This window comes from Nycticebus coucang, chromosome 22, assembly GCF_027406575.1.
Source record: "Nycticebus coucang isolate mNycCou1 chromosome 22, mNycCou1.pri, whole genome shotgun sequence".
NCBI classification, from domain to species: Eukaryota; Metazoa; Chordata; class Mammalia; order Primates; family Lorisidae; genus Nycticebus; species Nycticebus coucang.
Window position 1 is genome coordinate 50,403,023 of NC_069801.1, and position 24,532 is coordinate 50,427,554.

General features: G+C 56.0%; 1 protein-coding gene across 1 annotated transcript in view; it reads right to left on the reverse strand.

Annotated features, from left to right (window-relative positions):
* GLIS1 (GLIS family zinc finger 1) overlaps positions 1 to 24,532 on the reverse strand; it is a 236,617-nt gene that overhangs the window by 10,878 nt on the left and 201,207 nt on the right. Inside the window, exons 5-7 of the mRNA XM_053575223.1 lie at positions 11,650 to 11,811; positions 7,223 to 7,333; positions 2,682 to 2,814 (exon numbers count right to left, since the gene is read on the reverse strand). Of these exons, the coding sequence (XP_053431198.1) occupies positions 2,682 to 2,814; positions 7,223 to 7,333; positions 11,650 to 11,811 (406 nt within the window). The remainder of the gene's footprint in view (positions 1 to 2,681; positions 2,815 to 7,222; positions 7,334 to 11,649; positions 11,812 to 24,532) is intronic.

Below are 24,532 nucleotides of genomic sequence, written 5' to 3' on the forward strand. Positions count from 1 at the left end.
ATGTCTCCCTCTCCGGCTCCTCCTCCGCCCTCACCCCTCTGTTCTGGACTCTTCTAACCCTGGGTTCCTCTGCCCTTCCTGGGTCTGGGTTCCTGCCTGTACAGTGCCCTCCCCTGAGAACAGACACCCAGTAGGTGAAGGAGGGATGTTGACCACGAAGGTGAAGGCTGGGGGGAAATGAAGGAATTACCAGACTGCAAGGGGCAGAATTAGGGACGCCATGGAGCCTGATGGGCTCACCCAAAATGCACTACTTCAGGCTGTAAAGCAGTGTCATTAATCATCAGCTGTGAGTGCTTAACCTCCGGCCCTAACATCTGTTCCCAACTGCGCCTCTGCCAGCTATCTGCCCGGCAGCTTGCAGGAGAACCTGGTGGGTTGAAGTCTGGGCTCCTGCTTTTGCCTGGTGGAAGCTTGAGGACAATAATAAGCTTGAGGGACGTGCAGTAGGGACGTCGTGTGGCAGAGGAGAGGCGATAGCAACAGGGCCAGTAGACTATCTGGTTAAGAGCACAGTCAGCCGCCAGATGACTTGGGTTAAATCCTGTCTCTGCCACTTGCTGGCCATAGACAGCATGTACCTTGTGATGGGAGGGTCACCGTAGTTACCATACACACTCTCGGTCCCGAGCACCTCCTGGCACTTAATAAACATTGGCTGCTGCGTTATTGTGTAAGGGATGAATAAATCGTTACTCTTCTTGTTCACCATGAACAACAATAGTCACGATGGTAAAATAAAAGGCACCTATGGTTCCTATAAGTGATCACATCCACAGTCACATGTGTTTGCATGGGAGGTCTGTGAGGGAAACTGAGGCTCAAAGCAGGGAACGCATGAGTGACTCGCTGTCACTGGGCAAGCATGGCAGGTCCCGGCAGGTGTGGCATTACCTGCGAGGCCCCAGTCTGTGACAGTTCCTCAGCAGATTCTGTTCCTCATCTGTGGCACAGGTCTGACAGCCCGGCAGACAAGAGAGACAATCTCTTGGTCTAGAAACTCTAGATGGTGTCTTTACACAATGTGACTGGCCCAGGCAGGTGCTCAAGGGATGGTTTTTGCTGGCCTTGCTCCTTCTCCCTGGGACAGCTTTCGACTGCCATTCGGAGTACAGACTTGCGCCCTAGACCAGCTGTTGCCTTCTTTGTATGACCTTGGGAAATCCTTCCCCTGCACGGGCTGAGTTCCCCGGAGGTAGAAACGGTGGGTACAGGGCCTTGTCCTGGGGGCAGCATTGCCAGTCAGCTGTAGCTTCAGAATCCTCAGCACAGAGCTCCAAGCTGTCACTGCCTGTCGCTGGGAGCTGGCACTTGATAGCTTTATCCCCAGGCTAGATCAGCCCCCAGGGTCCTTTCCAGGCCTGCCACTGCAGCCATTCTGACCCTGTGAGAAGTAGCCCACACCAAGGGTCCTCTAGCTAGAGAGGGAGCATGTGACCCCCTCCTGCACAGCACCTGTCCTCCTGGGTGTCCCTGCCCTTGTGGGCCTGTCTGAGCAAAGTCCCAGGAGCCCATGAGAAAGGGTAAAACCTTCTCTTCCTGAGGCGGGTTGGCTATGCTTTGCTATATTTTTAAATCTGCTGCTACTTCAACATTGAGAGGAAAGAATAAAAAATTAGAGAATAAAAAATGTCTAAAATGGGATGGAGTAATTTAAGAAATCCCAGAGGGCAGGCAGAGCTTTCTGACTGGCACCGTGGTTTCTTTGGGGGCAGCAGGGGGAGTGCACAAACTCCGTCAGCTGGGATCCAGCAGCCATGCTGCCCTTGTCCAGGCTGGGTTCTCAGGCCAGAGCCAGGAATTCCTGCCATGGCCTGAGACCTGCCCTGTCGCCCACAGCTGCTGGGAGGGACAAACAGTTGAACCAGAGGGCTTGAATGTCTGGATGGAGGGACCTGCAGGGTCCAGGGTCTCAGGAAACCCCATCCTGGGCCACAGAGTTTGATGCTGAGCTGGTTTTGGTCAATTTGCCTAACCTCTAAGAAGCCTCAGTTTATCCTCTGAAATGGGAGTCTTGGTGGGGATTAAGCAGCACTTCAAGCTGAGGCCAGGGATGGAATGGTATTTTCCTGCATGTGGGCCCTCCCTGCGGGTCCTCCTTGCAGCGCCCGCCATCAGGAAGGACCAGGAATCACCCCCAGGGCACCACGGCCTCTCCTCATCATGCTCGGGGCAGGGCCAAATGTCAACCACCCCTGCTCCACATATGTCCCCATGCTGGGTACCAGTGACTCTGGGAGGAGGCCTTGTCCTGGAGGAACTCACAGTCTGGTGTGGGGACATAAGGGAAATAGGAAGGATCCAGGAGGTGGGTCCTGAAGGAGGCGGGGTGTGGACAGTGGCCTGGGGATGAGAAGGAGCAGAGAGTATTCAGGGGACTGCATCTAACGTGTCAAGAAGGGCAGGGGACCACGAGGGGGGCCAGGCCCTGTGAGGTGTTGGAGGCCAGGCTGAGGAGTGCATGCTTCATCCTAAGGCAGTGGGGAGCCACAGGCGGGTGTGAAGGAACACCTGCCTGGCTACAGGAGCAGCAGAGAGAAGGTGGATTGAAATAGGGAGCCAGCAGCCGAGAGGTGGCTGCTTCCAGACAAGCGGCTGCCCTACAACAGGGTTGCCAGCATCGCTGCTGTCCTGAGCCCATTCTGCTCCTATGCCCCGGCCCCCACTCCTTGCACACATACCTGGGAGCAACTCCTGGCCCAGGGCTCGGCCGCCCTTCCCGTCACTGGCTGCCAGCTGTGTGGCCACATGGAGCTGCTGCAGGGCCAGACACTCTGTCAGGACATCGGCTTCTGTATCAGGGCCCATGTGGAGCTGGGGACCAAACAGAGTGAGACAGGTGTCTGTATGAGAATGCCTGCCCACCCGCAGCCCTCACTTTAGGGGACAGGGAGGGAGGCACAGCAGCTGGAGGGCAAGAACTTTCTTATCACCAGGCCTCAGTTTTCTCATCTGTAAAATGGGGCTGATTATGTATACTGTGAACACTGTGTTAGCCTGGGGCCTTTGAGAAGCAGAAGCAAGATAGAATTCAACATGCAAGGATTTTAATAGGGGATATACCTGCAAGAGAGAAAGCAGGGGGAGATAGAAAGGAAGGCCAGGAGGGGAAGGGGCTGGGGGAGAAGAGGCTGGGAGGGACCTTACTGCCTGGCAATCAGGGACTCTGGGGGCCAAAGTCTGCTGAAGTCAGGGGAGTCCTGGGTCTCCTAGGAACAGTCTGCCTCGGGGTCCCTGCTGAGCCTGCCACACTCAGTCACTGCCGGAGCAGCCTGCAGGAGGCCTGGCCTCAGCACAAACACTGAGGTGGCCAGCCAAGTGCAGCAGTGTAGCTTCCCAGAGGTGGCTGAAGTGTGCGAGGTGCATTCCCCTGGTGAACTGATGCATGGGAGTGAAATGTGGCAGGCACGGAGCAGGTCTGCAGCGGACACACAGTAAGTCTGCAGTGGGCACACAGTAGGTCTGCAGTGGGCATGTAGTAAGTCTGCAGTGAGCATGCAGTAGGTCTGCAGTAGACACACAGTAAGTCTGCAGTAGGTCTGCAGTGAGCATGCAGTAAGTCTGCAGTGAGCATGCAGCAGGTCTGCAGCAGACACAGTAAGTCTGCAGCGGACACACAGTATGTCTGCAGCGGACACGCAGTAGGTCTGCAGTGGACACACAGTAAGTCTGCAGTAGGTCTGCAGTGAGCATGCAGTAAGTCTGCAGTGAGCATGCAGCAGGCCTGCAGCAGACACAGTAAGTCTGCAGCGGACACACAGTATGTCTGCAGCGGACACGCAGTAGGTCTGCAGTGGACACATAGTAAGTCTGCAGTGAGCATGCAGCAGGTCTGCAGCAGACACACAGTAAGTCTGCAGCGGACACACAGTAAGTCTGCAGTGGACACGCAGTAGGTCTGCAGTGAGCATGCAGCAGGTCTGCAGCAGACACACAGTAAGTCTGCAGCGGACACACAGTAAGTCTGCAGTGGGCATGCAGCAGGTCTGCAGCGGACACACAGTAAGTCTGCAGCGGGCATGCAGCTGGACTGCAGCGGACACACAGTAAGTCTGCAGCGGGCATGCAGCAGGTCTGCAGCGGACACACAGTAAGTCTGCAGCGGGCATGCAGCAGGTCTGCAGCGGACACACAGTAAGTCTGCAGCGGGCATGCAGCTGGTCTGCAGCGGACACACAGTAAGTCTGCAGCGGGCATGCAGCAGGTCTGCAGCGGACACACAGTAAGTCTGCAGCGGGCATGCAGCTGGTCTGCAGTGGACACACAGTAAGTCTGCAGCGGGCATGCAGCTGGTCTGCAGCGGACACACAGTAAGTCTGCAGCGGGCATGCAGCAAGTGCCCCTCCTTCCTCCCTCCCGCATCCCCTACATTCCATGTTTCTTCCTTCTGGTAAAAGGTGCAGTGTCCATAGTTCAGAGGATGAAGGGCTCAGTTCAAATCCCTTTCTTTCTCTTTTTACTCCTATGTGATGCTGGACAGATTACTTGACCCCTTCGGATCTTGCCTACCCTGCATGTAAATAAGCGGCACAGTCACACCTCACCCAGGCAGCCGTGGAGACACAGTTTGTGAAGTGCTGTGTACAGGGCTGGCTGAGCCCCTCCTGGTCACCCCGTACTGGGCACAATGGATCAGTAGGTGGACTGAGGTTGCTTGGCTGACAGCAAGCCTGGCTGGGATGCTCCCAGTAACCGAAGCAAATCTTCAGCTAATAACCTTTACCTGTCTCCAAAAACAGTCACCTCAGAACGCCTTCACCTCCCCAGACAGCCAGAATGGGGACGGATGGGCCCTCAGGATATTGGGGGATGAGGGGGGAGGCACATGGATAGGTTTGATGAAATGCTCATCCTACCCAGATGAAACAGACCCAGAAAAGGCAAGAGCCTAGTCCCACGTCACACAGCAGCTAAGAGTCAGCCCTGAGGGGGTTTCCACCCTTCCAGGCCAGAAGGGCCAGGACCCAGGCCTGGGGAAGGCTTGCCCAGCCTCGAGATGGGCTCTCGGCTCCCTGACCCAGCAGCTGTTTTCCATGTAAATTAAGTTTCTGGCAAAAGAAGACCAAGGCATGTTCTTGCAGACCGCAATGTCGATCGGATTAGGAGCAGCAGGAGAGGAGAATTAAGGAAGAAAAGCATTTCTAATTCTTTCTGAAATGGAGCAGGGCTGCCAAGGAGTTGTCATGATACAAGGGTCACTTTACCCAGAAAGATATATCATCCCCGATGGCTCTTAATGGATGCTTATTGTTGGGAAGTTTGCAGATCTGCTGCCCTAAGTCCCTGGGGGCCCAGTGTGAGCCAAACATGGGGCCTGGGAAAACCAGGGCAGGGTTCTGGTCCTGGGGCACCAGTCTGCTTGGGACAGAAGCCTCCCTGGCATGGAGCTCCAGCCTACTGAAGCCTTTGCTATTTCATGTCCCTGCTGAAGCCTTAGAGACAGATGGGCTTGGAGGGACTCAGTTCTGTCACTCCCAGGCTGCACAATTCTGGGCTAGTTTGTTAACTCTCTGAGCCTCAGTTTCCACATCTCTAAAATGGAAATTAAATTAGTGCCCACACTTAGGGTTATGAGGACTAAACGAGATACAGGTTGTGAAGGCCCGGGTACAGTGCCTGAGCCAGGGAGACGACTGGGTTCAAGCTCCCCTCTCCCCCGTTCAGGGTGAACACGGCAGGGGCGTTTTCACCAGGGAGCTCACTGTGCAGTCTCCTGCAGGGTGGAGTCAATGTCCCCGGCCTGGATGGCTCTTCCCCCCTTTTTCCCACTGAGGCTTGGTTGCTGCCAGTGCCCCACTGCAGCTCCCCCCCCCTCCCCCAAACCCACGTAGGACTAAAGCAGTCAGCTTTCTGCAGCCTTAGGCCTCCGCCTGTCTCACACCTGTGCCCATGGCTCACACCACAGTGCCTGGAATACAGAGGCTGCTCCAGAAATCTTGTTGGGCCCTAGAGTTTCTTTCATGCCCCATGCCGTCCCTGGCACTCAAGGGCCCCACTCCCATGGCCCTGGTGGTCCTCAGCAGATGTGACCTGAACCCAGCCCTGCCCTCACTTGTAATCCTGTCCTTTCCACTGTGGCCTGGGTCTCTTAGCTGCTCATACACTGCTCCTCTACAACAGAACCTGCTGCTTTGTCCTACAGACTCTTCTTAGAGTCCCTGTCCTGGTGAAGGCCACCAACACCCTGCTCCAGACTCTGACACTGTCACCCTGTCTGGCCAGCCCCTCCTTCTCCTTCTTGCTATTCCTCAGGCTGGCCCCTACATCTCTCCTGCACCCCAGGGGTGGCCCTCCTGCCTGAGATGTCCCTCCAACCAACCAATCCCAGCCCATTCTCCACCTGGCCTCTAGAGCCAGTCATCTCTAAAGTTAATAGGGCCCTTCTCTGCTTAAGACTCCTCAAGAGCACCCACCAACCTGGGGACAAAGCCCAGGACACCTCTCCTCACCGTACTGCTCAGCCCCAAGACATGGCGATGAGTGCCTGCTGGTCCCCATACGGGGCAGGGTTCAGGCTTTGGTCCTTGCTCAGTACCAGTCACTCTCTGGGGTATACTATTCTCACCTGAATTTACCTGCCCAGCACTTGTTCTTCTTCAGAACAAAAACATGTACCAGCTTCTGGCCTGAGCTTTGAAATTTGGGCTGGTGCAGTAAACCCGAAACATAAATTTACTCATTTACTCCCCAGGACAGCCGCATAAAGCAGGTCCTTTCCTGCTCCTCAGTTGAGGAACCTGAGCACTCAGGTGCTAAGGCCCTTGCCCAGGGCCACAGAGCCAGCAGTGGTGAGTCGGCTCTGGACCAGAGCTCAGGCCCCTGACCTGCACCCGTGTTCCAGTACCACACCTCATGCTCCCACCCAGAAGGGCTAACACACCTGGCTATTCTGCACACTTCTTCACTGTTAGGATATCAAATCATCTGTTTATGTCTGCCATGGTGGGTCGGCAGACAGATGGGAAGGGCAGCTGGTACGTGGTCTGAGGAGTAAATGGCTGGCTGGCTGGCTGGGGGTGAGGAAGGAAGGGGTGTGGTCTGCAGATACACGCAGGGACCTGGTGGGAGGCAGATGGACAGACAGACAAATGGACAGCGGCACCCACAGGCTGTGCATGCATGGACACATGCGGGGAGTGTGGGCACCTGACCTGACTCTGGACGGGCACCTAGGAGGCTGGGGTGCCTACAGGGGCCGGCCAGGCCGGAAGGGCCAGCTTACCTTCTTACGCACCTGCTGCTCTTTGGCTGAATGGGCCTTTACGTGCTTGCGGAGGGAGCTGGGGTCCGTGTAGCGCTTGGAGCAGCCAGGGATCTGGCAGGCGTACGGCTTCTGTAACATCAGAGCCACAGGTGGGATAAGTGAGGGGCCACCCTTAGGGGCAAGTGCCTTCTGAATGACCTGGTGGGGATGATAACAGGGCGAGGGGCTGTCTGAGGACCAGGAAGGGTCTGACTTGGCTAGCGCTGCCCCCAGGTGTGGCCTGTGAGTGAAGCCTGGCCTGGGAATGAATGAGGGGGGGTTTGTGTCTCCCTTCTTGCCCCACCCTGGGACCTCAGGTGAGTCACCTCCTTTCCCTGAGTCTTGACTTTTCCTCTGCAAAGCAGAGCCAACCTAGTTCTGAGGATTCTTCTAGGCTCAGACCCTGGCTCTGATAAAAGTCCACCCTTTGCAGAGCAGCTAAGAGCAGCAAGGAGTGAAGCAGCTGCCCTGGAGAGGAGGAGAGGGCCCAGCACAGGGCCAGGCTGGCGGGAACTGACCATACCTTGCAGGTGTATCCAGAGTCTCCAGACTGTTCACTGGGCCACAATAAAACCAGGTCCTCCCAACAACCACAGGGGTCGAGGAGGGAGCGAGCTGGATCTCAGAGACAAAGGCTAAGGGAGGCTGGGGGTTGTGCCCTTTGTGTGAGGAGTGGATGAGCCCCTTCCTTGCGGGTCCCCACTGCTAACCCAGAATATGAGAAGTGGACCCCAAATCCTTCCCACTGCCACTATCTGCATTCCCACCTTTGGTTCCACCCTGCCCTCAGGGCCTCCTACCTCCCCTCACACTCACAACCACAGGGCCTTCTGGAAATCCCTCAGGGGCTTCCTGGTGCTCACAGAATAGAGGGTACCTCTAGACCTCAGGGTCCCCCGAGTCTGTATGCCTCCTCCTGCCCCATCCACAGGCCTGTCCTGCCCAGCCCATGTCACCTCCTTGTAAGCCCTTCTCCATCTCCATCCCCCTTCACAGGCTGAGCTACCCACCACGGCACTACCCACCAGCACTACTGGGTCTGTTCTGTGTCCCTTTTCTACTGTGGGAGGGACCTGCCTGACTTATCCCAGGTCTCAGAGTGACCTGGAGCAGGGCACTCTTGGCACTGAAGTCTGATCTCTCAAGGGACCTCCACAAGACTCATTGCTACTGGAGCTTGAGGTTCACAAGGCTTTCCACTTTGAACACATGTAGTGGTTCTGATCTCTCAGGACCCTCTGCCCTTCTGGGACTACAAGGGACAGGAGACAGTTTGGAGGAAATAAGTGCTTTCAGAGTAAGGACCAAGGACAGAGATGTCCCACTGGGAGCTGCCCCCAAACTTCAAAGCAACCATGTCCCTGCTGGACTGAGAGGCCATCAGACCTCGGACCCGGGGAGAAGTGACCATGGCCCAGGGACCTTGTAGTGGGGGAAGCAGAGGGAAGACCATACCTTGGTGCTGCCTTGGAGGGTTGCCAGGTTAGAGAGACGGAAGAGAGCAAAAAGAGAGAGACAGAGCAGTGAGAAGCTTGCCTGGGCTGAAAGGAAGGCAGGGGAGGGAGGGCTGAAGGCCCATCTCAGACCGTTCCCCCCGTCCCCGCCTGCCCCACCCTGCCCCACCAGTCTCTCTCAAACACATGCTGGGACCTGCCCTGCCCCTGAGCCAGCCCCATACCCTGTCCCTTGGGGATGCTGGTACGAATCCACTGCTTTTGTCCAAAAGCAAATGATCATGGCTCTGTACGCGCATGCGCACCTGCGTGTGAACAAGGCAGCAAGGCCCATCTCTGTGTTTGTTCTTCCAGGGCCTGACCTGCATAGAACAGTCCTCAGGCCCTGCTGCCCCGAAGCTCTCGGGAAACTCTGGGGCTGTCCCCAGCCAGCAGCCAAAGTCTAGGCCTGGAGTTACAGCACAGGAGCCAAGGCCAGGGCAAGTTTTACTCTCGTTAGCATCCAGGATGCTTGCTCGGGGAAGAGCTCCTCGCTGAACACCCTGCATGTGTGGGCTCTTTGCTCAACACTGGCCGCCTGCGATCTCTGAGTGCCACATGCACCCCATGGGAAGCACCCCCACTTTGCTGATGAAGAACTTGGAGTTGATGTTTTGCCCAAGATCTCAGAGCAAGTAAGCGCGTGCACATGACTCTGCTAGAATATCCCTCCTGCCTGAGCCTGCCACAGGCAGCAAAGTGTGCAAGGAGAGAGATTATCACCCCACCCCATCAGGCCAGTGGGGAAAGTGAGGCCAGAGCAGGACAGTGGCTTATTCAAGTTCACACAGGGAGTCTGTGGCAGTCACGACTCAAACCCACACTGGGAGCTGGGCAGCTAGCAGGATCTGGGAAGCATGGAGTCAGTAAAAGGACAGGCCAGGAAAGGTCACACAGACCGTGCACTGGGTCTTATGTCACACCTCAGCTGTCTCTCTCTTGAGGTAGGTATTATACCTCTGAGGAGACCAGGGAGGCTGAAGGCAGGGCCAGGGTTAGAGCTCAGGCTTCGTCCTCTCCAGTCTATTCAGAGAAACTTTCCTGCCCGTGGAGAGAATTCCACGTTCTTTGATACCAGAGGGGAGCTGAGGACATGGCTAAAGTCACATAGCATGGGGCCTGACCCACTGGGCCTCTGGGGACGGGTGCTGGGACAGCAACCTAGCAACATGGAGTTGTCTCTGGTGTTTATAGGGGGAGCTGGGTACAAGTGGGGTGTAGGTCTTGACCTCCTGGGGAGATGAAGGACTAAGATAACCCTGCAGGCTCATTCTGGGTCTGAGCTGACCTAGGCCTTAGTGCTCTGTTCATACACCAAGCACCAGCCAGAGGGCTGTTGATTTGGGGCTGGGTCCAGGAAATGCAGTGAGATGGAGAGAGGAAGGGAGTAGGGAGAGGGTACAGAGGCCTGAAAAGGTAACAAAGAGGCAGGGGGATTTATTACAGCCACTCCTTACTTCAGGCCCCCAGTGCCACCTTGACAGTGATGCCTGGAAGAGGAAGGAGTCGGGTCCAGCCTGGGGACAGGGCTCATCCTTGCTACCCTCATCCCCTCTGCTCAGCTCCCCTCCCCAGGGTGGCTGCCACACCAGCTGTTCCAGCAAAGAGCACAGGACTTGGAGTCTGACAGCCCTGGGTTGAATCCCAGCTCTGTCAGGCACCCAGTACAGACAGTCAAATAACTTATTCTCTCTGAGTCTCAGTTTGGTTACAAAGTGGGACAATGGTCTCTACCTTGGGGTGTCACAAGGATTAGACTGGGGGGTGGCATATGTGATTCTGTGGGGGGGGGCATAGGGGTGTGTGGAAACTCTGGCTGAAATATTACTTCCCTGCTATTTTCTGCCCCCTCTCACCACCCATCTTTTCTGGGTCACAGTTTTTTCGGCAATATCCTTTCAGCTCTGACCTCTGTCCTGTCCAACTTACCCTTGGTCAGGTGCCCTCTTGGGCCTCTGTTTCCTTCTCTGTGTACTAAGTAGGTTGGGCTGACAGCCACTCAGACCTCTCAGCCCCCCTGCCCACACAGCTCCCCCAAATCTGCAGGAAGAACACAGAAGCAGGCCTGGCACCCAGATGGGGGCTCTGGCTGCAGACCCCCCATCTCCTGCTGCATATGGGGCTGGGGTCCTCCTATGGCCCGTGAGCTCCCTCATGCAGGGCCTGTGGAACAGCTCTGCCATCGTCTAGCTATGCAATCACGAGTAGGCACGGACCTCCCAGAGCCCCATTCCCCTCATCTGTCAAATTGATTGGTGACCCCCTGATGGCAGGGTTGGCATGAGATCTGGGGGTGATGTTTGAGAGAGTGCTCTATTAATCACATGGGGCGGGGGCGATGTGTGGGCAAACACAGGGCTGATGTTGCTGGTTAGCTACTCTCTGGCACAAACAAGGTAAGGGAGGTGCAAAAAGACCCGGGCGTCTGGAGGCTCAAGTCCCTGCTGCCGGAGATGGAGTTTTATGTGCAATCCACCTCAACGCCTTGCCTACATTCTCAGGGGATAAAGAATGGCCCTGGAGAGCCTCTGCCCTGTCTCTATGGAAGGCCTGAGAGGGCAGGTTGCAGCCTGCCCTGGGCCTGGCTGACAGGCTCTGGGGAGAGGATACCAGAGGGTGAGCCCACTTTCTCCACATGGATGTGCAGTCTGGGGCCCCGGCTGGCACCCACGGGCCAAAGCAGTGGTTCTCAAGTAGGGGTGCCCCCAGGACATTTGGCCACGATCAGAGACATTTTTGGTTGTTGAAACTGGGAGAGAGAAAATGGCCTCCTGTCCACCTGGTGGATAAAGGCCAGGGATTCTTCTAACCCTCTCCCTCCTCCCAAAGAATGACCCTGCCCCATGTGTCAGTGGGGCTGAAGGGCAGGGGCAGGGGCTCTGCTCCCATCCCTTGCCTCTGCTCACTGCCTACCGTGTCGAGGTGGGTGCGCTGGTGCTTGGCACGGTCGCTGGAGTTGCTGAAGGCCTTCTGGCAGCCCGGGTGCTGGCACAGGTACGGCTTCTCCCCTGTGTGGCTGCGCAGGTGGATCTTGAGATTTTCCAGCCGTGAGAAGGCCTTGCTGCAGCCTTCAAACTGCAGGAGAGGCTGGTGAGGGGCATTCTCAGCCATGTGGGCACCCACACCACCCTGCCTGGCCCCAGACCCTCTGCCCTCACTCCCCCACCCCCGCCTACCTGAGCTCCAGTTTGGCCCCCTGTGAAGTGCTCAGGGCCCAGACCCTATCTGGGAAGTCCTGGTGGGTCCACAGAAAGTGAACTCCTGACTTAGGTTCAGGGGGCCTGGGGCTGAAGAAGTGCAGCTCTGTCTCTGTACCTGAGGAGGCGCTGGGAGGCAGGTGCGTCTTAGCACAGCCGGAGATGCAGAGCCCAAGGCCTGGATCTGAATGGGGCTTTCTCACAGGAGGTTTTGGGTGGTACCCTTGACCTGTCTGGGCCTAATTTCTTGTCTTCAGATTTGAGAACATATGACCACCACCCAGCAGGACTGATATGAGGGCCCCAAGGAATAAGTTGGTGAACGTCAAGGGGCTTGTCCATCTGGAGCACGGGGTGGGTGCAACTGCTCTCAGAACAGTAACCACATTTGCGCGCTGCACAGGCTTGTGCTTTTCGTGGGCTCTGCTCTCACACACGGCCTCCACACTTCCCTCTCTTTAAGCCCACCCCATACTCCAGCCCAACATCAGGAGTCAGCCGGGAAATTTCCAGCCTTCATTTGCAAGTTGCTCAGCAAGAAATGTCCCCTCTCATAGCCTGGCATCAAATCCTCTTCGGCCTTCGAAGTATAGCTCAAACACTGCCTAGTGGAGGCAGTGGACTCTGGTCTTGGGGTGTGACTGGCTGTTCCCTCCTGCTTCTCCCCACCATCTGACCCTGTCCCAGCCAGGCTAATGTCCTGGCGTGGGCACACGTGGGTGGGAGAGGGCCCAGTGCCATCTGGCACCACCACATCCAGGAGTGGTGCTGGTGTTTGAGCACACAATAGCTGTGAGTACATGAAATCAATGTCCCCATCTCAGAGATGGAGACCTCCTATGGTAAAGAGACCCATCACAAGACTGTGACCTGGCAAAGACAGAACTCAGTCCAAGGCAGATGCCAACGGTCAGGTGGCCCTGCTGTGCCTGTTGCCTTCCCAGGGGCAGGAGACCCTCAAGGAGGAAGGGGTGAGAAGCAGCAGGCTCCCTTTCCCGAGCCATTGGTTTCTGCCCAGATTAAGGCCCATGCCCCCCCACCCCCCTGTTCTGAACCAGGGGCCATCCTGGGCTCCCAGAAGCAAGCAGCTCAGAATGAGGTGCAGGCAGCATGTCCCCAAGGACTAGAGGTCCCATAGCCTGCTTCCCACACCTTTCTCTGGGGCTCACTGCAGGGAGTGCAGGAGCTGGCAGGTTCTCACACATGTCCACATTTGTAATCCTTGACCTCCCTTTTATTCAACCTGGGCACCAGTTTCTTTCTTGCTCTCTCCAGCTTTCAGATCACCTTATCCATCAATGAGTTTATGGGTAGGTGCCCAAGAGGACTGTGGGCAGAGTCCAGACCCTGAGGCCCACCTGGCTCATTTTCTTGGCCTTGGTCCTGGTGTGGGACCATCCATTTGGACAGACTGGCTTCAGCCTCTGGTGGTGATGCCAAGAAGCAGAGAGAACCCAGATACGGGTCCTGCCCTCCAGGGAAGCAGAGCCTGTGTGGGAGATGTGTGCACACACACCCTATCATAAAACGCTGTGGTTAAGCTGTTTGGGGGTGGGAGGACAAGAGGCGCCTAAGCCAGGCTTGGGGCTACAAGGGCTCAATGACTGTAGCAAGCTTGGAGACAAGTAGGAAGTGTGGAGACATAAGCAGTCAGTTTCGCCAACACGGATGCATTCACTTCATCAATCACTGGTCTGCCTGAGCCTTGAACCAAGACCAGCAGATTCAAAGAAGATAGTGGGGTGACAGGCTTTGAAAGCCAAAGGAGGAAAGGTCTGCAGGCTCCAAACCACTGCAAAGCCACAGATTCCCTGTAGAGGCCCCTCTGCGGGTGGTGTAGGGTACAGGCTAGGGGTGGGCTGGGTTCTTGTGACACCTGCTGGGAGGTTAGAGGCCAGATGGTGGGGGTGCAAATGCCAGTTTGATAAGCCTGGGCTTCATCTTGGGGACCATAGGGACCATGGAAGGGACTTACGAAGGGAAGGGACAGGGTTGGATATGCACTCAAGGCTGCTGCTGACAACTGGGGTCTTGAAGCAGAGGCAGGGAAAAGGCAGTTGTAGCAGTGACAGATGAAGGTCAGTGAGGCCTGATCTAGGGCAGAAGCAGATGGAGCAGAGGCCAGGGCAGATCCACCCTGACAGACATGGGTACAGTGCCCAGTGTCCAGGGACAATGACCAGTCCTGACCAGTCCCGGCTGCCCAGCCCTCCTCTTGATGGCCCAGTCATAACTGTGGGCCATGCTCTGCTAGGGCCGGTCCAAGGCAAGCCGCCCACAGCTGGGTTTTAGAGGCTGCTCTGCTTCCTACTTCCAGATGTTGTGCCTTTCGTATGCATCAAAACCAGAAGGAAATCCTGTTTAGGGAGTAAACAGGCCACAACCCGCCCCCTTGTTCTCCTGCAATGGCCTTGTGCCAAGCTCGTCCCGATGTGAGATGGAGGAGCCTCTGCTGGAGCATGGGGCTTCCTTTAAGCATCAGCTCGCCCCTTTGTTCCTCTCCGGCTGTGCAGGGAGGGTGGATCTGCAGCAGGGGGGCAATAATTCCTGCTGAGCTGCGTGCCTTTCCTGATTTTGGTAGAGTCCACTGGTCTCCACTGGGCCCTGGAGACCAGTATATCATCTTCTCTCCCGAAGGTCTGTGTATTCCTGTCTGGAACCCTCCCTCTGAGTACAGTTGCTCCCACCCCCTGCCTTTGTTCAGACTGTGCTCCTCCTGGGACACTTCCCCTTCCAACTCTCTGACAATCTAATTGGTACATTTTTTAGAAACCCAAGATCTGCAGCTTGGCAGTTCGTGGGCTTTCAACATGGACCCAACCACCTCTCCTAAATGCACACTCCCCTCATGCCATCTGCCAGAGTGACAGAGTCGACTGTCTCTGAACCTGGCAGGAGTGTCCCTGGCCTCAGGTCTAGAGTGCCTTTCCCTCCTTCCTCATTCAGCAGACATCTACTCCTGGCGCTTAAGCACTTCCTCCTCTGAGAAGCTGTCCCCACCCTTCCCCAGCCTTGCTCTGTAACGCCCCTGAGCCGTGGGCTGGGGGAATCACTGCACAGCCCTCCCTTTCTCAACATACCTGCAACTGAGGGCTTGAGAGTTCCCTGAGGGCAGGGCTGGCATCCAAGCATAGGGCAAAGGGGGACTAGAAAGGTGACATGGCGTCCATGCACCCCTGTGAGCACAGCTCTCCTCCTGGTGTTTGTCAAGGTACCCTGACACGTGTGTGTGTGCACTGATGCCCATGCCACACCCATGCATGTCAGCCCAGCCTCTGTCCTGCCCCCTGTAACTTCCCAGAGCTCAGCTGTGGGCTGGAGGATAATAACCGGCTGGCCAGGGTGCCCTCATGGGAGTGGTCTGTTTCTCCAGGTGAAACCAGACGTAGCAGCAGCTGGAGAAAGGATGCTGCCCCAGCAAGGTCAGTCTGGAATGAGGATGCTGCAGGCACCCCTGGCAGAGCCATGCTCCCATCAGGACCAGCATCCCAGACATGTCTGGGGCCTTAAGGCATTTTGGGCTTTGTTTGCAGCTGCCTACCAAGGTCCCTGTGGTCCTCCCTAGTGAACAACTTCACAGACAGGGACAGCACAGGCAGAGAGGAGGATGGGCGTGACCATCAATTCAGCACCTGCTGTGCGCTGGTTCTGCTGGGCCTGGTACTGTCACAGATAAGGCGTCTTATCCTCTCCAGGGCCCTGCGGGCCAGTGCTACTGTCCCACTGTCAGATGAGGAGCTGAGGCTCAGCGGGCAGCCAGCACTGTGGGTACAGGCACGCATCCAGCTGCTCCTCTTACTGAGTGATCTGAGGGGAGTCACTTCAGCTCTCGGAGCCTCAGTTTCCTCGGCTGTACCAGTGGCTGAACTCTCAAAACTGTGGCAGGGGTGGTGAGGATTAAAGGAAATGATGCACAGGAAGTTCCGAGCCCTAGGAAGGGGAGGCCTGGGTGGGGACTGCCAGCTGGGGAGGCTGCAGAGCTGCAAGAGCGGATGCTCAGGGAGGGCCTGGACACAAAGGAGGGGAGATTGGCAAGGACGGTACATGTCCAGAAACAGCTGGGGATCTGCTGAGCCAGAAGCAAGGGAACCAGAGAAAGGAGAGTTATACGCAGAAATCGGAGTTTGGGAGTCCCCTTAACTGGGACACATGGGGTGATGATTCCTTTTGGAGCAGTCAAGTTGTGGGATTTTTGAACCCCCAAAAGTTCACAGAAACCACCCTGTGTAATTATTGACGTAGCCCCTGAAATGGCGTGGCACAAGTCTATTCACCTGGGGGACTCCAACGTCACATCTGCTGGCCCGACTACCCCAGGCCCTGTTCTCCCACCTTCTACCCAGATGCTGGAGCCAGGCAGGAACCTGTCTCCTTTTCCCTGGCTCTCGCGTCCAGCCAGCCACTAGCCCAGGGAAATGCCACCTCTCAAGTCTGTCTCACTCTGCCCTAGTCCATGCCCCAGCATCCTTCACCAGTGCCAGGCGCCATCTTGCCTCCCCACTCTTCCTACATGGTACCCAGAATGAAGACTTAGTCCGTAGATCTGATCATGTGCCTCTCTGCTCAAACCCTGCATGGCTCCTAGTGCCTTGGAATGTGCAAACCCTCACTGTGGCATTCTGCCCATATGATCTGCCCTTCGGCGATGGCTTGGTGGCATCTGCACCCTCCAATTCCCATGTCCACACTACTGCACTCCAGCATCAAAGGTGCAAATCTGGCCTCTACGCTTCCCAACCACGTGGCCTTGGGTGAATTCATTTCGCTTGTCTGAGCCCAGAAACCTCATATGTAAAAAGGGTCACACCTGGGCACATGGTGGGTGGTCTCTGTGAACTACTCACTGGGTGCACAGGCATTAGGGCCCTGACACCACCTCACCTGTGTCCACCCAGAGTCTCCTACAGACACCTCTTGTTTAGGGCGAATTTGAAACACGCCAGCTCAGTCAACCAAACACACAACCTACTGATCTGGTTACAAGGAATGGCTCGCACACCACGGGGAAGGGAGATGGTGGTTACGGTGCGAAGAGGTACGAAGAGCAGGAAGGAGGAGCAGGGAAGGCATTTAGCAGTCTTGACAAATCTAAGAATAAGTAGTTAAGGTTTTCCTATTTCCCTTAAAATGTACAAATAGTAACCATATCCCATGATGAAATTGAGGCGAGTTCATAATGACCTAAGTGGCTGGGCAACACCTCTTAGACTCTTACGCTGGGCAGGTGCTATGTGGGTTTCATCCAATCAAGGCACCGTGCCCTGCTGGTGAAGCTCTACTTCCCAGCCACACTCCGCAGATGAAAAAACTGAGGCTCTGAAAAGTAACGTCACTGGCTCCAGGTCACACAGACAATCGCCACTCTGGCCACTGCCTCAGGGATCCTTACATACAGCGCCCCAAACAGGCTACTACTGTGATTTGAAACCAGGCTATCATGGGCTGCATTCTGGGGAAGGCCAGGCCCAGGCCAAGACACGGAGCTGAAGCTGGGCAGGGAGGACGCCCCGCACGGAAGGACAGCCGGGCAGCATGGTGCGGAAGAAAGCGCCAGGGCTGAGCCACAGAGCAGAGTCTTGAAAGGCCCAGTTCCCACATGTGGGGTGTGTTACAAAAGAAGATTAAAATAATGGGGGAAAATACCCCGGGAACCGTGAAGCCCTAGACCATCTGGAGTTTTATAGTAACAGGCAGGGGAAAATCAGACCCTAACTGAAAAAAGTCCACTGCAATCCATTACTGCTGCGTGCAGCTCACAGAACAGAGAGCAGAGATGAAAGACAGAGGGAGCCATCCCAGGAGCCAGGGAGGGCTGACTTCTTCCTCCCCAGGCCAAGCACAGGGATCCCTCAGGCCCAGGCTGGGGAAGGAGGAAGGCTGCAGCCCAGGGTCTGCTGGCCACTGGGTCTGAGGTTTGAATATGCAGGCTGGGGTCCTCCCGTGCAGCAGGACGCCCCATGCAACTCTGCATCTGTAAGAGCGGTGCCTGTCACAGCCTGTCCTGGATGAGACTGTGCTCCCTCTGTCCCAGGGAAGGACCAGGGCCCTGCTTCACATGTGAGGTGGGTGACGCTGTGCCACAAACCAAGGCTGTGAACTCACGCAGACAGAGGTCTGTGAGAGGCTCCAGCACCAGCAGCCTGAACATGGGCAAGTCAAGCCCCACTTCTGTCCTCATTTTTCTCCTCTCTAAAATGGAGCCACCACAAATTGCTGTTAGAAGTAAACAAAACGCTGTGCCCAGCTTAGGAGCTGGCACATGGTACCTAGTGAATGTCAAGTTTCCTCCCTGCAGCGGACATGGCCCAGGGCGAGAGAAGGCCCAGTCTCTGATGCTCTAACTAAGAATCTGGATGCAGAGAGGCAGGAGGAGGCTCGAGGGGGTGGGGCACCCGGTGGGGCAGGGAGGAAACGCCTCCAGTTTCAGCATTTGCCAGTGATTTGCTTCTAAACAAACACATTTCTGGTTTAAGGGTAAAATATATTGGATTACAAAAGTCTGGCAGGCCATTTGGGGATCAACTTCTCATTTTTGTACAAACTTTTAAGTTACTTCACGACAATGGTTTGGATAAGAGAAATGTGCAGTGCCAGAACCTTCTCCAAGATGTCAAATAATTCTGGTTTTGGCCAGCTTTAAAGGCCAGCCAGTCGGGAGCTGAAGTTGACTCGTCACCTGTACTCTGGGAGGGGACTCTCTGGGCCCTGAGGGTGCTGTCCTGTGATCCCCCCATGGGGCTTCCCTGAGGTCTCCTCAGAGCCTGGTGCTTTTTTCAGTCTTCCTGGGGGAGGTCAAGGCAAGCAGAGAAGGGACAGACTGGAGGAGAGGGTGCGAGGTGAGGCTGAGGGCACTGTTAGCTTTGGGCATACAGGGCCTCTGGTATAAAGGAACGAACAGGATGGGGTTGCAGTTATCACATTGACTGGGTACAGCAACCCCCATAGTTACAGATGTGGAAACTGAGGCCCAGGTAGTTTAGGTTATGTGTGAGGGTCCTAGAGCTCACGCGTGGAATAGAGCCTGGGTTTCCCTCCGGTGCTAAGCTCTGTGTGCCAGGCCCTGGGCACACTCCAGTCCCAGGGAGCCATGATGCAGGAACCCCTTGAGAAACAAGGCCAGTGTGGGAATATCCTCCCATCTGCTCAGCTCACTGAGCCTTCACTGCCACCTAGAGACGCTGGCAGCTAAGGCAGGGTGGGGACAGGCCAGAGGGGCACAGGCCTCCCTCCTGGAGCCGGTCAGGGTGTGCCTGTTCTTAGGAGGATTCCCAGGCTTGCTCGTGGGGTGGGGGCTGCAGACACTTTGACTCCTCCTCATAGGAATACACACGACAGGTCTGGGCTGGGCCCTTCTCCAGCACAAAGCCCCTGTTTGGGAAAGAAATGGGTTCCTATTCCCAGCAGTTGAGGGAGTCCAGGAAAGGTGGCCAGCAAGCGAGGACCAAGAATACCACCCCATCCTAGGTGTGAGTGGAGCCCCCCCAAAGTAGGAGGTGCAGTGGGGCCGAGCCTGCTTCCACTGGGGTCCAAGTGGACAGGTGGGACTCGAGGGAGCTCCTGGTGCCGAGCTGTGGCTGGATGTCGTGGGGATGTGGAGACAGGCTCAGTATGGGGCACAGAAAGGCATGTGCCTGCAGACACATTCGTACGTGCACACACATTCGTACGTGCACTCACACCCCAAGCCACCAGCCCCGGAAAGCCAGACACTCACACAGTCTGGCATCAACACCTCTTCTCCCAACCAAGCCACAGTCAGAGACACCGAGCCCCAGACACCCACACAGTGACTTACACACATGCACACACACCGAGACCCAGGAATTTCTCTCTCACATACACCACCCCAACACACACATACATACCACACCACACACGCACACCTCCCCCACCAAATGTCCACCCCACGACTTGTGTCACAGAGATACACAAGCCAGACACACACAGGCTCACACATATACTCACAGACACCCACGCCCCAGACCTGACACACACACACACCTGCTAACTCCCCAGCCTCAGCCTGTGCACGGTGCAGCATGCAAAGAAACCACCTCACACCGAGAACGTGGCCTGCTTCCTGGTTCACGTACCCGGGGAGAAGTGCACTCCACCCGGAGACGACACCCAGGAAAGGCTCCCATGGGGTCACGAGATATAGATGTGCCCTCACACCAGCACCCCGACACAGCCAGAGCTGGGACAGGCACACCCACACACTCCTCTCTCTGTGGCTTTGAGTAGCTCAGAGGCCCTCAAACTTTTTAAACAGGGGGCCAGTTCACTGTCCCTCAGACCGTGGGAGGGCCAGACTATAGTTTAAAAAAAAACAACTATGAACAAATTCCTAAGCACACTGCACATATCTTATTTTGAAGTAAAGAACAAAACGGGAACGAATACAATCACACCGCCTCATGTGGCCCGCGGGCGGTAGTTTGAGGACCCCTGGTAGCTTCTGGGAGGTGGCACTGAGGCTGCAGATGGAAGGAGTTGGGTCCCCCAAACCTCCTAACTTGTCCTCAGTGGCTGGCCTGGTCTGGCCTTGGGGAAGGGCATGTCTAGCCTGAAGAACTCTGTGACCAGGCCTGAGGCCAGCCTGTGGCCCCTCCGCGTGCTCCAGCCCCCACCCACACCCTCCCGCCTTCCAGCCATCGCCCACGCTGCGTCCTCTGCTCACAATATCCCTCTGTGCCTATCTAGTCCTCCCTGCCTCCTGGGTTGACTCAAGCCTGAAGCCTTCCCTATTCTTCTCCTCCCGCCCTTCTCTGAGTACCCCGGGACCTCCCCTGGCCTCACCATCGCCCTGATGCTGAGGCCAGGACGCCCGGTCTCACTGCTCATCCTGTGCTCACATGCTGCCCGCTCCCTCCAGCAGCTTGCCCAGTAGCCCACCTGGCCTCCACAGCCCAGCCACAGGAGTGCCTGCTCCCACCTGCTGAGGAGATGTCTTGCTGCGGGGTGCAGTGGGGCAGGGTGGGGAGGGGTTACAGCGTCTCACCATGGCCCTGTAGTACGGCTGGGTAAGCACTGGTTCAAGAGGAAGAGAGGCCACACAAATAAAAGGGTTCTCTCCAGCCTACAGCCTCAGTCCTCTCCAAAAAGAAACTGACCCCCACGGCCTTGGCAGGGTGTCCCTCTCTCCTTGGGATGTCGGGGCTTGGTTCCATTCCTCCTTTTCCCAGCTCCTGTGAACCTCAGTGTTCTAGCCAAAAAATGGAGTGACTCTTAGCCTCAGGCCCGTTATGGACATTAGGGCATGGCCTTGGTATGGGGCACAGGACAGGTGATCAGTAAACACTAGTTCCTCTTTAGGCTCCTCTTCCAAATCCCAAGAAACAGCAGGGGAGGGTGGTGAGGAATTCAAGATCTTAAGACCAGACTCTAGCCTTGGCTCTGCCCCAGGTTGCTGAGTGTCCTTAGCCCAGTCACTTCCCTTCCTTAAGCACCACCCCAGGGCTGTCTGCCTCCCAGTGCCTGCCTGCACAGGAGGTGGCACATGTCCAGCCCTATAGGACGCACACCTGGGGCTGCCTGGGGAGAGATAACACCAGAGCTATCCCACCCACTCCCTGAAAGAAAAGCTAGTGTCAATCACTGGGAACCATCACAGACATACAGGGTGCAAAGTCCCTGCATGAATCTTGCTTGGGTGGACTACAGCAGCATGCCCAGTGTGCACCTGAGGCTCAGACCCCGTAAGAAATGTCCTGTGGAGCTCTGGACCCCGACCTTGTGTGCACACCACTGGGGTGGTGTTCCAAGAAAGGCCAGTGAGGGATGGGGCAGGACTGGGCAGGCCCACAGGTGTGGAGCTGCAGGGGGTGACTGGGCCCTGGAGGCTGTGGGTGGGAGGAGTCATTGTGAGGATGCTGCTCAGTGGCCAGAGAGAATCTACCAGGAGAGACAGTGAGCCACCACCCCAGATGCTCAGAACAGCTGGGTGACTGTGCCTTCATCAGGGCTGCTTGGAAGGGTGACAGCCAATTGTTCTAAGTTGGCTTGGGCCTGCCACCAGGAGCTCAGGGGCCCACCACAGATCAAATGAGAGGCCCTGACACGGGCTGCCCTGTGCTGGCATTAGGGCCATACCCTGCGTGAGGCTAAGGGGCCCCCATCACACCCTCCTGTGCCCAGACTCACAGTGGACACTTCAGTAAAGGTAGATGGAAAGCAGGGTGACATCCAGACCCAGGGCACCAGCCCTGCACGCATGCTCAGGACAGTGGAGGAAGGCGAACTGTAGTCAGGAACCCATGACACACTCACACAAACCAGATGGAATCCAAGTCAGGGAGGGAGGGAGAGTCTGGGGAAGGGCAGAGGCAAACCCTTCTCAGTCTGCAAAGCACCTCTCTTCCCTGGTCCCACCAGAACCACAGCAATCCCATGAGAGGCAGGACCGAGTTGCTGCTTTTAAGATGGGTAAATTGAGGCACCAAGTGGTGAGGGTCTGGCGGTCTGTTCATTCTGGGGCAGTGAATTTGAGGAGGGAGATGCCTGACACATCTGTAACACACAGCTCTTCCCGTGCTGGCACTGACGGCGGCTGGGGGATTCACTCACGTAGGCTGAGGGTGGGGAGGGCAGAATCCACAGGCTCAGAGGCCTCTGCTCAAGGGTTCACTCTGGGGCTCCCAGTAGGCGGCCAACTACTCTGCCCCCTCCACAATGCCCCACTGTCCACAGTGACATCTGGTTATAAGCCGAGTGCCCAGCAGATTCAGCCACAAAGAAGCCCCCTGGGCCAGGCATCCTGGGACCCTCCCTTCCCTGCTGGGCCTCAGTTCCCATCTGTCAAATGGGTACGTGTGAAATAGCACTGCGCCTCTACTCAAGTGCCTGAGGGAGGAAATGACTTAGCAGAAAGTAGAGTGGACAGGAGCAAATTCCTGGCTTTTGGGTTTCAAAATCCCAGGCCTCAGGGCTGAATGGAAAGAACTCTGGAGATGATGAGTCACGCGCAGTTAATATTTCAAGCGATGTTTCCGCCATAAACCATCTGAGTACCCTGTGCAGTGCCCAGCACAGAGTGGTGTTCATGAATATTTGTTAACAAATGAGAGAACCAAGCAATGAACAAATGAGCCTTGAGGAAGGACAGGGCAGGGAGGTAGCTGCCTGCCCAGTAGCCCCCAGATAAGTGGGGGCGGGGAGAGACCTTGGAATGAAGGGGGAAGCAAGATGCAGGTAGACAGTGAACATTGTGTCCCTAAGAGTTGTGAGGCTCTGAGCTCCTCTGGTCTATCCCTGGGGCTCGAACCCACCCCCAGAGAGGTTTGTGGGGCCTAAGGAACAGCTGCTGGTAGCAGGGCACAGGCCACTTGGGCAGGGCTCTGGGGTGTCTTCGGGGGGAGTCCCACCCCAGCACAGTGGGCTGGACCTGCGGCTACCCTTCAGATGACCAGGAGACAAATGGACTCTGGCTGCAGATGGGACAGGCTGGTTCAGCAGCTGTCAGCCCTAGGTTTGGAGCAAGTTCCCCCATGCCCTAGAACATTGTTTTTCAACCTTTTTTATTTTATGGCCCACTTGAAGCTATCGTTAAACTTCCGTGGCACACATAAATTATATTGATAAAAAAAGAGTGAAAAAAAGAATATACTTACTGTGCTTTGAACTTCTTTGGAAAATTAATTAATGATCTTTAAACATTTTTGCAGCACACCTAAGAGCCTCTCACAGCTCAAGGGTGGACAATCACAAACCTAGAACTTAGATACAACTGAGAGAAAAGATGGGCGGTGGTCTGACCTGCCTGGGATTCACTAGGGGGAGTTAAAGAAAAACTTAAAAAAGTTACACTTCTTCTGTCACACTTGAGTTGTGGACTTCAGACCTGACCTAAGTAAAATAAAGCCCAGTGCTGGCCTTCCTCCCGGGGATGTGGGCAAGGGAAAAGGCGAGAAGCTCTCCTGGACGGGCGCCCCAACCCTTTATGCATGGTGCCCTGCTTAACCTTCCAAATGCCCTAGATGAAAAGTGCCACAAAGGTCCCCTTCCCCAACAAGCAAACCAAGGCCCCTGGAGAGACTAGGCCCAGGGTTCCTGCAGAGCAGGGCTGAGAATTCCCAGGGATGGACCCACGGCAGGGGAAGGAGCCCAGGGCTGCCTGACGCCAGAGACCTTGCCCCTGTGCAGATGTTGCATTTAGTCAAAAGCAGAGTGGTCTATGGATTCAGGAAACACTGGGCCAGAGGAAAGAAATGACTAGAAACAAAGAACTAAATGTTTCCACGTCACTAGAAAATAAGACTAGCAGTAACAGCCACTGCAAGAGTAATGGTTTCTCTTAGTAATACACTACATCTCCCGCTGTCCAGCCCCAACCGAGTTGGAAAGCTCCAGAAGGCTGTGGGACAAGCACCTCACCGCTCACTTGAGTCTGGGATGTCCTAGAGTCAGGCCCTTCTTCGGGCCAGGCAGGCTGCCCTGCTCTGAAGCGAGCCCTCCCTCTCCTGGGCAAAGGAGAAACACCCTGTGGTCACGGCTTGAGGGAATCAGCCCTCTAAACTGAAAAAGTTGCATCCACACGAGAAAGCAGGAAGCGCCTAAGGAGAGCACACTGCGAGGCGCCCCGGAGAACCCAGGGGGTGCGG